General features: G+C 38.8%; 1 protein-coding gene across 5 annotated transcripts in view; it reads left to right on the top strand.

The window, feature by feature from the left end:
• The window catches only part of Tbc1d19 (TBC1 domain family member 19), a 108,014-nt gene that overhangs the window by 76,921 nt on the left and 16,989 nt on the right, over positions 1-14,104 (top strand). For all 5 annotated transcript variants that reach the window (XM_048414833.3, XM_048414831.3, XM_048414832.3 and 2 more), the window contains one exon: positions 8,757-8,789. In XM_048414833.3, the coding sequence (XP_048270790.1) occupies positions 8,757-8,789 (33 nt within the window). The remainder of the gene's footprint in view (positions 1-8,756; positions 8,790-14,104) is intronic.

Genomic DNA, 14,104 nt, shown 5'->3' with positions numbered 1-14,104 from the left:
TGAGACTAGATGGTGTAGCAAAGCATATCTGAGCATAGCTTTCAGGTAGCTACTAGACAAGTCACAGCACAAAGGAACATTTTATATATATGTATATATATATATATATATATATATATATATATATATATATATATATATATAAAGATCTGTGTTGTTCTCTCTCACACCAGCAAGTTACATCAGGAATGTGGGCTGCTGTTTTCACGGCTGCTGTCAAGCCAGAGAGTAGGGGACAGCAGTAGGTGGGTAAATTCAAATGCCACAGCTCAGTCTTACCAACATTCTCACTTCATTAAACATTCCCCTTGGTATAAGAGTATTATTTTTATTAGATTCTGGAGTGTTTTTAAAAAATCGATTCTAGCTTTTTCTGTTTGTTTGTTTGTTAAGCATTGCTTTACTGGGGGACAGTGGTTGGAGCTGCGTCCTCTATTCTTCCCAATGACGGCTTCTTCTGCTTTCCAATTAATACTTTCAAAAGTCATCCTGGCTGCTGTGTACAATGTGATTGTCTTTAAAATGTAAACTTGAAGAGAACAGATTTTCATAGTTTTGATGACCAATATATCCAGCATTTGTAATGATATGTAGCATAAAGTCTGTGTTCAGTAAACACAACGGGATGGATATTCAAATGAATAAGAAAACTAATGCAGAAGAATTCAGAGGAATAAGAAGAGAGAGGAAGAAAGAGATTTTCCTATGATAACAGGAAAAATCTGCCTTAGACTTACCTATGAGTGATTTTTAAGGTAATAATGTACTAATCATTAATCAATAATGACGTTGAGTAGGGAAGTTTTGGGCTCTAGAACAGTGATTGTCAGCAGGGGCTTCATTTCTGTTTAGAGCATAAATGTAAATTTGTATTCACATTTAGATATTGTTATATTGTGATGGTTTAGGAAATTCTTAATTAAGTAAAGTGTCAAAGTTATACTTTAAAGTTTTAATTCAGAAAGATGATGAAAATAGCTTAAGAAACCAATTTATCCATTGTCTTAATCACTGTCTTTACTGACATGTTGGTTATATGTAAGGGGAGAATAAACGAGGAATTTATTATTTCAACAACTGAATGTACTAAGCAAATGAAAGGGCCTACCCCCTTCAACTGTGAACTGAAGTGAATCCAGTGTAAGCTATAAAGACAGTGAGGAAAGGGGGAACAGATTTGCTAAGTGTGAAGCATGTTGATATTTGTGGGGTTTGTGAGTCATATTTACTATCTATGTCTTATTTAGTTCAAGATTTATTTTTGTTGACAGTGTTTTCTGAGCTTTGGCAAGGGTGTATTAAAGGGTGTCTTTGTACCGTTAGTCATATCACAAGGGATGGACAGTTAACATTTGAGACCTTCAGATGCAGGAGGGAGGCATGGATCCTAAAACAGCCTCTCATTGCATACTTGTGGAACTTGGAAGCCAGATTCAAAGCATGCTTGGGTGGTGGCCAGGTGAATGAAACTTGACTCTTGAAAGGCTAAAGTGTTGAGAGGCAGAGGAAAGGGTCTGAAGAAACTAGTTAAGAAGTAACCCTATGTTCAGAGAAATCCAATGTGTATCTTGGAGTGCTCATGGGGTTTTCACTGATCCTCAGGCCTCCTTTTTTTCTGTCATGATTTTTCTGTGTCCTTATTCAGACCATGGAGACTTTTTGAAGCACCCTTTAATCTTAGTCAAGTTTTTCTTGGGTTTATGCTCATATTTAAATATGATTCTTTCTCTTTGAAGAGCATAAATAGCTATAGATATAGATATTGATATAGATATTGTACACCAATGTTTTACTAAAGATTACACTGGTATGTTTTAAGTACAACAACTCATTTGTATTTGAAGAGAACCCCACAAAAGTTCATAAATTAAGGATGCAGAGAAGGGTGGTAACTTGACTAAAGTCATGAGGAATTTAACTCTGTATGACTTCATTGAGCCTTTGTTCTTTGCATTGTGTCATCTAGAATATTCCGTGCTGTATCTTAATCACACATTATACGTGAGCTTTTACTTGCATGTTTCTTACAAGCCTTTATAGTATTTGTAAACATTAACAGCATCATCCAGCACCACACAGAAGATGCTGCGCTGGATCCTGAAGAGGATACATGGTGTTGAATGTGGTCCTTATTTTATGTAGAGCAGTTGCAGACATCAGATCTTGGGAGGATGCAGTGAAAGTTTTAATGGCCATGGATGACATTGATGTGCACACCCCTCTGTGCTGCTCCATCGCTGTAATCTTCCTTATTAAAAGTGCCTTGTCCTGATTAAGCTATGACTCACTTAGCAATCCTCAGAATTTGTAGTAGATGATAAAAATAACTATAGCGCCATTTCAACCCACCAATCAAAATGTTTCAGCAAAGGCTTAACAGGAAAGACTATCTAGATTTTTTAAAAAATATTCTTTCTTATTTTTAAATGTAAGTGTTGTAGGGAGTTGGGGGTACATAAGAGTTCAAGTGCGATGACTATCAAGAAAAGGTTAAGAGGTTAGGGATTTTTTTTAGGTCATAGCTCACTCACACTAACAGAGTTGAGTTGTATACTCTAACAGAATTTGTTGTATACAGAACTATCATTAAAAGCTACTGAAGTGTTAAAGTACCTGATGAAGTCTGGTGATGGTGTATGTAGTGTGCTATACCTCAGAGGCTCTGAACTTGGTCATATAGTAAAGAGGAAGTAGATGTATCTCAAGTTGCTGGGCCAGTCACAGGTTTGAATTCCACTCTGTAGATATTTAATCAACATAACAAATGTAACTAAAGCAGAATTTGAATTTTAGTAATGAAGGGTCCATATTTCATTTATTTTTAACTCCATAGAGGCTACAGAATATCAGTTAATTAAACCAGTAAGAGTTCAGCAGATGCGTGGTTGATAGATGAATGAACAGCAGAAAGCCATGGATACAGAGGTCTTCCTCATAGTCTGAGGTGACCTGTGGTGGATGGATAGATGGACAGCAGGAAGCCCCAGATGTTGAGGTCTTCATCATGGTTTGAAGTGACCTGTGATAGATTGATGAATGGGTATCAGGAAGCCCTGGATGTAGAGGTCTTCCTTGTAGACTGAGCAGTATTTCAGAAGATAGCTTGAGCAATTTGAAAAGTTAGTTAGGGACCTGAGCATTTGGAGAGAGGAGCAGAAATTAGGAGGCTTTTGCAGAACCACAGGTAAGAGCTCATCAGAGTCCAATTACAGACCCTGGATGTAGGTAACTAAATAAAAGGTTTAAAAATAGCAGCGGCAGACGCTCTAGGCTTCATGGGTTCTTTCTGCAAGCATGTAATAGGCACAATTATATTTTTGGTGCAGTGCTTATCTTAGTGGATAGATAAGTAATAAGTAGTTCCTATGTTCAAAGGACCTATATTTTATAAAAACTAAGAATGAATTCGAGGGCAGTGAGATAAGAGAAGGAACATGCTTGTATTGACCACTGACTTCTGTCAAGTATTGTGTTGTGTTACATTATCTTTTTCCCTAACCATACCATTGACAGCGCTCTATAGGTGAAAGCTGCTCTATCCATAACTTTCACAGGACCCATCTATCATAACTCTAAATAGTATAAGTTGTTAATCAAAGCAATGATCTGGTAAAATTTTCTTCATTTTTTTGTCTGGGCCCAGATACCTTTATAACAATCCAGAAGGGCAGGTTTTGGATTTTGTGACTCCTCAGCAGTCCCCAGAGTACAATATGTACACCTCTTCTCATCCTGTTCTTGCTTCCACAAAGAACCTCCCCTGGACCACTCTCTGTCCTACAGGATACATTCATCAGAACCTAAAAGAACATATAAGCCTTGTGAACTGGCTTCAGGGAATTTGACCTGAGAATGTGTGATGGTTACTCAGAAAACACATGAACTTTGTGTAGTGCTTATAGTCCAATTAGAGCTCTTGGTCCAGGATCACTGTCCTTAGTCTGAGAGAGTTCTGGAAGAACAAATAGGTTAAATAACTTCCCTTCATGTCTGTAGACAGTGATAGAGCTGGAATTGCATAGTGTTGCCTAGGTACATGGAGAAATGGTTGTGCCTCAATCAGTCAGGGCAGCTCAGCTGGCACAGGAGTATTCTGTGATGGATTGTTTGGGGTGAGAAGTCAAGAACTGTTGGGAGATGATTCTGTTGCTGACTATGGTCAAAATATATTATATATAAGTTTTCAAATAACTTGGTATCTTTTTAAAATTTTTAAATTTAAATGTACTTAGGTACAGGGCTAGAGGAGAATGTCATTGCCTAAAGCTAAAGAGGATGCTGTCCACTGGGGAGGAAGAGTCATGTTTATAGGGTAGGCAAAAAGAATGATGTTGCTGGTGTAGCCAAGTGCACAGCTGACCAGAAAGAGAGAATATACTATAGCAGGTACCAGAACCAAAGGAGAACCAGGAAGCAGCGATAGCCTAAAGGTTTCTTTCCTGCTTGTCAGGGGATATGCTGAGCATCCATAGAAGCAACATCCAGAAAGAGGCAAGATCCTGGAATTTTACAGTTTCAATTAAAGATTAATAATGAGAATTCTGGTAGAGAGAAGGAAAGTAAATATGGCAGAGTCTTGGAAGGAAGCTGAGATTAAGAATTGTCAGAAGAATCACAGAAAATAAAACATGTAAACTGAAGTATGAAGATAAACAGCCTTATCTGCCTTATCTGCCCAGGTCATAATTGCCATGGTAAGGTCAAGGCTCAGAAGGTGGCTTCAGTTGTTGGAATCTAACTTAGTCATGACAGGCAGAGAGACCTGAGATTTGGCAACCAGAATTTAGGGCCATATGGGCAGAAAATAGATCTTATCATATAAGGGTGTCTGGGGAAGGAAATGGACTTTTGATGGTGATGTGTAAGGAGATATTTTGGTTTGTGTGTATGTGTTTTGTGTGTGTGTGTGTAAGTGTATGTATGTGTGTGTGTGTGCATGCGTGTGTGTAAAATCTTTGAAAGGTGTGCACAGAAACTAAAAATACAAAAACTTAGAACCCCACCCTTGCCTCTGTGCCTCCACAGTAGAAGTAAAGGGCAGGCCCACAACCATCCACCTTATACTGTGTGTAGTGAGCTTTCCTCCTTCTCTCAGCCATCAGTTGACTGCCATTGGGCCCTTCATCCAGTGTTGGGGGAGGCTGTTGGTTCATTCCCAGCCACTTAGACCCAAAATAATCACACAGAAATTATATTATTTGCGATACTATTTGGCCAATAGCTTAAGCGTATTTCTGGCTAACTCTTATATCGTAAATTAACCCATTTCTATTAATCTGTGTATTGCCACATGGCTCTGACTTACTGGCATGGTTCCAGGCAGAAGCTACATGACTTCTCCCTGACTCTGCCTCCTCTCTTTATATATCTTTTCCAGCCTGGCTATATTCTCTTAAGCAACTGACTGAAAGCAGCTCCTTTATTCATTAACGAATAATATCAGCACATATGCAGAAGGACTTCCCACACCAATCTGGTGCTTCCTGTACAGCCCCTGTGGCTTCCTCTGCACCTCTGACCTCCTCATCCCTCTTCACTTTGCTATAGAAACTTACAATTTTTCCCTAAGAAAAGGTCAGTTGCCATCCTTAAAATAGCATCCAGATGAGCTAGAGTTCAGCAGGTGTTTGCCTGAGTGACATGCATGAAGGGAAAAAGGGATCATTGATGGACAGGATTCCAAAGCGAGGTTGGCAGACTTTTTCTGTAACCAGTCAGATGTCAATATTTTCAGTTTTTCTGGCCACTGTCTCTCTGCTCCATATTATTTGTTTTTGTAAATAATCTTTAACAATACAAAGGCCTTTCTCAGCACAGAAGCCAAACATGAACAAGTCGTGGAGTGAAATTAGCTTCCTAACAGCTGGAGACTTTAAAGAAACAGGATTTAGTGACCTGAAGGGGGGGGGGGAGGGAAGGGGAATGTCATCCTGCTGAGAACACCAATGAGAAAAAGTGAGATATAAACAACAGACAGGTCAGAGGTCATGCCAGTGACTTCAGCCTTCTAGTGCAGGGGAAGTAAGGGCTGCTGGGTGTTAAAAGTGAGAATGTTTTCAAAACATATGGTGGCTAGGCAAATAGAGATAAGGAGAACCCTGGTGAGCAACAGAAACAGCCAAAGTGCACAAAGACTTATAAATCATCCCCGTGCTGTGAGGTGAGCACCGGAGACAGAAAAGAGACGGAGAGCACCTGACACCTAAGAGCCATGCTGCTAACTGCCGGGTGCAGGGGCATACTAGCTCAAAATAATAACTGTGTTCCCATCTTAATATTTTTATTAAATTGTTTTTAAACAAAGAAGCATGACATCATTTTTGACTGCTTATGTCAACAGTATACATTTATTACAAACCCAAGCATTTTAACTCTTATATAAGGACTGAACCACAGTCATTGGCTCATTTAATCATGTAAAGTAGGTTCTAGCATGCTCTCTGATTTGTGGATAAAGGAATTGAAGCTTACATAAATTAAGAAACTTAATGAAAGACACAGAAAACTCCTAAATGACAAAACCAGATTAACCACACAAGTCTGCTGGTATCTCATTGTGTTCTTCACTGACTCCAAAGGGTGGCGGTTAATGAGCTGGAGCCTGCATTGAAGGTGTTTTCTAGAGACAATGCTATCCTCACCCTTTCTTCTTCACCATTTTATATTGTCACAGAAGAGGGCACAGCTACTGTGTATCAGGGAGAACATCGGACCCGTTAGATAACAATGCAAGCCCAGAATTACCTCCAACTGGAATGGTCACAAAGAAGACATGGAGCCAAGAAGAGCACAGCCCTACCCGGGTCCGGAAAGAACTGTCCAAATGCACCACCTTGGCTGTGACTCTGTGGGAAGCAGTTTTAGTTCTGAACTTTCAGATGAGAATAAATCAGAGAGCCAGGCTACTTTTTCTGAGGAACAATTCAAGAACCTCATGGAGCCTCTGTAGGTACTCAGTTGTAACAGGGATAGGGTGAGAGTAAATATTTCTGAATATTTTCCTGTACAATAGAAGGCAAATTAGACATGTTGCATGTGACCTTCACGGTCAGAATTAGGATAAGAACTAGATGTTGCAGGTAGCTGGAGTTTGACCCAGATGAGAAACTGTTTCCCACAAAGATGCCTTGGAAATGGGCCTTGTCCTCTATTGCTGGATATGCTTTGACTGAGAGCCAGCTGGGATTTCTTAGAACTTAGTCTAGATGGCCTCCTAATACTTTTTTGCCTCCTTACAAGTTAGAAGAACACAGTATTTCTATACTTTAAAATAAATAAGCATAAATTTGAGTTTTTTCTAGAGTGCATTGATAAACTGATTAATACGCCATATGATACAATATTCAGTAATATAAATTATAGGTACTCTGTTTAGAACCAAGGGTATGTAAATTCTGATTTTTCCACAGAATACAGCAAGATAATTAGTGTACTAAAGTTAGACTTTGAGTCTTTCTTTGCAAACAATGTAGACTTTGTATAATATTTTTGTCAGATGATTATACCGTATGAATTTATGATACAGCCCTGTCATTCCAGGATAGAATTATTAGTAAAACTGATGAAATTCGTGTAGTTTTTCTATAAAGTAATGTAGATTACAAGAAATGCCTTGAAAATCTCACTGAACCTAGCAGACTGGATTCTAGCAGGCAGGATATAACTGTTTAAGGAGGAACATAATCAACTGACTCTAAAACCATCACGGTGGTTTTCCAACTCAGTTTCATGGCCAGCCTGTTCAGCATGATCAGCCTGTACAGCGTGGCCAGCCTATACAGCGTGGTCAGCCTGTACAGCGTGGTCAGCCTGTACAGTGTGGTCCTGATTTTTGTAAGCACATAATTCAGTTCTGCTTGCTCTGCCACGTCAATAGAAAATTAATTGGATGTCTCATCAGGTGAAGATTTCTTTTCAATTTTGGTCTTTTCAAAGGAAAGAATCTAGCTGAGAGATACAGAGTGGCGGAAGTTAATAAACAAAGAAATGTAAAATGATAGTACGAGTCAGAGAGATTGGAGCAGGCTGACCCAAATCTGTATATGTGGGAGTAGGAGTGGGAGTACGAAGGAGTGGGCAGGGGGATAGACCATTGGGTGCTGCCTTGCCAATATTTTTAATGCTTTATAAATATTTATGAGGTGTGTGCTATGTTTATTGATGGACATAAGGTAATTTTTTTACCCCTTAGAAATTATGGTGAACCCTATCTCCTTTATAGGACATTTCTTCCCATTGAAAAGCCCACAAAGGAAAAGGTCCAAACTAATGCAAATGCTATTATAATTTAAGCTTAAACCTGGGCTTTGAGGATGATAGTAACTTGCCCCCTTGTTAGTACAGGAGGCATGGTTAGCAAAGGACAGTGCCTTAATTTCTGACTCAGTGGGAACAACCTCACTGCAGTAAAGAAGGTTCATGGCCAATGCTGTATTCTATCCGGAAATGGACACACAGACCAAGACATGGGCAGGTCGCCAGTGCTCTCCAACTCCTGCCCAAGACGAAGGCATAGCTGTAGTTTTCCACAGTCACTTCATGGTTAATTCCTTACTTCCTCCATCTTGGATATGTTTGAAAATGTCTAAGAGAGTTAAATTTTTCTGAGTGTTAAAACAACTGTTGTCGGTTACAATCGCTCTTGCTGACCTTTCAAACAAACTGAAAGAAGAAAGAAACATCTCTATTTGCAGTTTTGATCCTGTGACTCCTGCATGAAGCAGAGGTGTGTGACTGATACTCTCTTTACTTTTCAGGTGTAATCCCATTCCATGGATTTTCCATGTATGGTAAGTTGGGCTTGATTAGCCATCATTTTTGTTATGTTTTGGAAATTCAAACATAATGATAATGCGTTATATCTCACCATTCACAAAACTTAAAGTACTATGTACATAATAGATATTAAATACAATTTTTTGTATGTAATTAAGAAAATTAAAAATAAAGATTGTAACTGTTCAGGTAATCTTTTCTCAGCAGATAAGAATGAGAACACACTGTGAAGGCTGCTGTGAGCTTTGCCATCTAATCTAATGGAATAAGAACACACTAGTAGTTAGCTCTATTATAGTAATAAAAACAGCATGGGACTGGAACAAAACAGACACACTGATTAATGGAATCAAAGAGAAGACACAGACTAAGTGCACATACCATGGATACCTGGTATTTGACAACGAAGTAAAAAGCACACTGGAAAAAACACAGCATCTTCAAAAAATGGTGTTCATGAGACTGGATGGCTCCTTGTAGAAGAAATAAAATAGATCCATACTCACAACCTACACAAAATTCAACTCCAAGTGGATCAAGGTCCTCAGCACAAGACCAAATACCCTAAATCTGACAGCAGAGAAAGGGGAGAATGGCCTTGAACTCACTGGCTCAGACAGGACATTCTGACCAGACACTGACAGCTCAGCACTAAGACCAACAGGACATCACGAAGCTGAGATGCCTCTGTATGACAAAGAAGCAGCATACAGAATGGGCAAAGATCCTTATATTTGATAGAGAGATAGCATCTAAAATATATGAAGAACTAAAAATGCTGAACATAAAGAATACAAATAACCCAGTTAAAAATGAGATATAGGGCTAAGCAGAGAGTTCTCAAAAGATGAAACACAAATGACTGAGAAACACTTAAAGAAATGTCCAACACCCTTAGGAATCAACGAAATGCAAATCAAAACTCCTCTGAGATTTAATCTTCCCAGCCAGAATGGCCAAGATCAAGAAAACAAATGATAGCTCATTCTGGTGAGGATGCTGATGGGAGTGCGAACTGGCACAACCACTAGGAAATTTAAGTATGGTGATTCCTTAAGAAGCTGGTGGAGTTCTATCTATCCAGAATTCAGCTATGCCACTCTTGGGTTTATACCCAGAGGACTATCCTGCTGCAGAGAGATACTTGCTCTTCCAGGTTCATTGCTACTGTGTTCATAATAGCCAGAAATTGGAAACAGCCTTGATGTCCCTTGGTGAACTGATAATGAAAATGTGTTATATTTACACCATGGAATATTATTCAGCTGTTAAGAAAACAAAATTATGGAATTAGTAGGTAAATGGTTTTAGGTAGAAGAATCATCCTGCATGAAATAACCTAGACACTAAAAGAAAAATATTGTATATTTTCTCTTCTATGTAGATATTAGATTTTAAGCCTTCTTTATGTATGTTACAATCCAAATAACCACAGAGGTTAGGGGCTAGGGTAAAGAGAATCTCCAGTACAGTGTTATGAAGAGTCAAAGGGAAACTAGAATAGGAAGATTAAATAGGAAGGGGGATGGGAGAGAAGGTTAAAGAAAGGAATATGGGGAGGAACAACATTAAAGGCCATTTGAAAAGCCATATAGATACTTACTAGTATAGAAGATTTCTGAAATGTACATACATATATATTTATCTGTATAAATATATTTATGTTGGCTATAATTACTTTATAATAGATAATACATAAATGTAAATTTAATATATAAATTAATATACTTTAAATTATATAACATACATCCATGCATATGTAAAAGGAATATAAATGGAATCACCAAATAATGGAGGAGACAGTGTACCAACTAGACATCTTGCGTCACTAAGTAAACTCTCCAGTGCAGGAATGAATTACATCTTGTTGCTTCATTGGTCAAAGGAGCTCCATGGAAACCCCCAAAGATGTTGCTAAGGATGTTGTTAAGGTCATTGGTTGCTCTTTACAGTCTGATAAGGCCCTACTGCTGAAGAAGACAGTTAATTAAATCATCAAACATGGAAATGTTGAGTTGTGCCTAACTATAAACTTCAATAATGACTACCATTATTGTATTGGAAGGTACCCTTCACACCATCAGAGAAGAAAAATAATCATCAATGCCACCCAGCTACAAGCCCTGTGATCTATAAATAACAGTAACCAGCCTGTAGTGGTTCAATAATGGCACAAATGTCATGGGAAAAACCAACTACTCTATTTTTTTCCTTTTATGAAAATAGATTATTTTCTTACATAATTTATCCTGATTACAGCTTCCTCTCCCTCTTCTTTTCCAAGTTCATCCTCACCCCCTTTTCTATCCAGATCCACTCCCTTACTGTCTCCCACTAGAAAATAACAGATTTCACAGAGGCAGAGACCCGTAGCAGAGCACTGGGCTGAGCTCCCAAAGTCCAGGTGAGGAGTGGGACAAGTGAGAATATGAGCAAAGAGGCCAAGACCTTGATGGGGACACCCACTGAAACAGTTTACCAGAGCTAATGGGAGCTCACCAACTCGAGCTAGATGGAAAAGGAACCAGTATAGGTCCAAACTAGTTTCTCTGAATGTGGGTGACAGTTGCATGGCTGGGGCAGACTGCGGGGCCACTGACAATGGCATCAGAATTTATCCCTACTGCTTGTACTGACATTTTGGGAACCTGTTCTCTTTAAATGAATATCTTGTTCAGCCTAGATATAGTAGGAAGGGCCTTGGACCTTTCCCAAAGCAATGTGTCTCACCCTCTCTGAGGAGTGGCTGCGGGGGTGCTGTAGGGGAGTAGGTGGAAGGAATGGGAGGAGGAGATGAAGTAGGAACTGGGATTAGTATATAAAATGTAAAAAGTTTGTTTTATTTTTTTGAAAAAATAAAATAGAAAATAACAGATTTCTAAGAGAACATTAAAATATAACAAAATAAAATATAAGATAAAATAAAAACTATTACATTAAAGTTGGCTGGAAACCAACAGAAAGAAAAGAAACAAGGAGAAGATACAAGAATCTGAGATACACTTGTTCTCATACTCAGGAATTGAATTCATAAAACACTAAACTGGAAGCCATGATATATACATGGAGTACCTGGTAAAGACCAGCTGGGGCCTCTCCACTCCTGCTCTTTACATGTAACTATCCAGTTTTCCTGGCACCATTTGTTAGAGATGCTGTCTTTAATCCAGTGCATGTGTTTGACATCTTTGTCAAGTATCAGTTGGCTGTAGTTATGTGTACTTGTGTTTGGGTCTTTTTGGTGTGGGAGAATTGTCTGTATTCTGTCAATCATGTTTTAAATAAACGCTGATTGGCCAGGCAGGAGGTGTAGGTGGGAAAACCAGACAGGAAGTGGAAATGATGCAAGGAGAGCAGGAGGAATTCTAGGGAGGAGGAAGCTGATTCCCCCACTTCTGCCCAGATCACAGAAGCAGCAGGATGTGATCTGCCCACTGAAAAAGGTACTGAGCCGCATGGCTAACATAGACCAGAAAAATGGGTTAATCAAGATGTGAGAATTAGCCAGTAAGAAGCCTGACCTAATGGGCCAATCAGCATTTTAACTTACAGAGATCTCTTGTGTGATTTTTCTCTGGGACTAAACAGCTGGGGGGCTGGGCAGGACAGAAATCTGAACAAGCAGGCCCGGCCTTTTCATGTTACAGAATGGTGCCCATTGTTCAGTTGCTTTTCTTCAATCACTTCACAATCAAGTGAAGAGGAAGTCAACAGAATGGGAGACAATTTTGCCAAAGTACATCTGACAGAAGATTAATATCCAGACTATATGAAGAACTAAAAAGCAGAGTCAAAAAACAAACAACCAAAGACATATTTTTAAAAATTGGCTAGGAATCTGACCAGAGAGTTCTTAAACTATGAAATGGAAGAATGAGAAGTATCTCCTTGTTCCATCTACATGTTTGTTTTTGTGCCAGTAGCATATTGTTTTTATTACAGTGGCTCTGTAATGTACCTTGAGGTCTGGAATGCTAATCTTTCCACATTGTTCTTTTTGCTCAGGATTGTTTTGAGGAGTTCTTTACAAAAGTATGGGCATGTTGCCAGTTGGCTACATCACTGAAGAAAATGGACTATGTCTCCCACCCTATATTAACTGAATATAAATCCTCAGGAAGGGTTGGGACCTGATGAGATTGTCCCCACTCTAGAATCAGATGTTGATCGTATGCATCTTATGTAGGCAAGCATAGCCGCTCTAACCTGAAGAACGCAGTGACCTTGTGATGTGAGGAAATCAGTGATCATCTTTACTTTCCCACTGCTTCCTGCCCCTCCGCTCTTACATTCTTTCTACCTGTTCTTCCACGATGTTTCTAGAAACTTGAAGGGGGTAACATATCCCATTCATGGCTGGGCAATCAGCCGTCCCTTGTTTCTATCCTTCTGAGCAGCTGTGAGCATCTGCAGTTACCACTGTCTAGTGCAGAAAGAAGTCACGAGAGTAACTGGTAGTAAATTTGATAAAAATGCATTTTGTACATATATGAAAATGTAATGATGAAACTCATTATGAATAATTTATACTAATAAGCAAAATATTTGTGATAAGAACTCTTATCTAAATCTAAGAATAGAAGGGAATGTCTTTATTCTGGTCAATAATACCTGAATATATAGTGAATATTAAAAGCTTAGTCTCTAAACTGACAAAGATACCCCCTTGGTACTGCTTGTTTAGTATAGTCCTTTGAAGGTCATAGCCAATGAAACAAAACAAGATAAATAAGGGAATAAATAAACAAATACTGGAAAGAAAATAAAACTTCCCTTCTTATCAGATATTGTGATTATGTGCATAGGGAAGCCAAAGGAATAATCAGATAATCTGTGAGGATTAATAAATGAATTTAGTAAGGTTGAGAAACACAGTCAATACACAGATAAACTTTCTACCTATATGCTAACAATAAAGGTGCAGAAAAATATGTATTTTGTAGAAGCTCTGATTTAGAGAGAAAAGTGTAGGGTGTCACATTTAAGATGTGCTATGGAGTGGGCTCTTCATTTCTGAAAATCCCCAAGGACACAGGAACAAAAAGCTGGTGTAACAGATGAAAACCCAGACACTGAAACAAGTCTGTGTTGTAGCCTTGAAGAAATATCTCAGCTCCCTTGTGCCTCAGTTTCTCCATTTGCAAATCTCAGATAACAATTCTTCTAATGAATAAGTTGTTATGATGATTGAAAAGAAGAACAAGGAACTTCTACTGAGGAGGCTGAGGGGCAGAGGGAGTTCGGGGTAAAGGCCAGCACGGGCTATGACACCTGTCTCAGAAAAGGGGTAAGAAACGGATGGTGCTTCCCTGCTAATTCATTTTTATGC

Source organism: Myodes glareolus, chromosome 8, assembly GCF_982192425.1.
Source record: "Myodes glareolus chromosome 8, mMyoGla1.1, whole genome shotgun sequence".
NCBI lineage: Eukaryota > Metazoa > Chordata > Mammalia > Rodentia > Cricetidae > Myodes > Myodes glareolus.
This window is presented reverse-complemented; position numbering and strand designations above follow the sequence as displayed.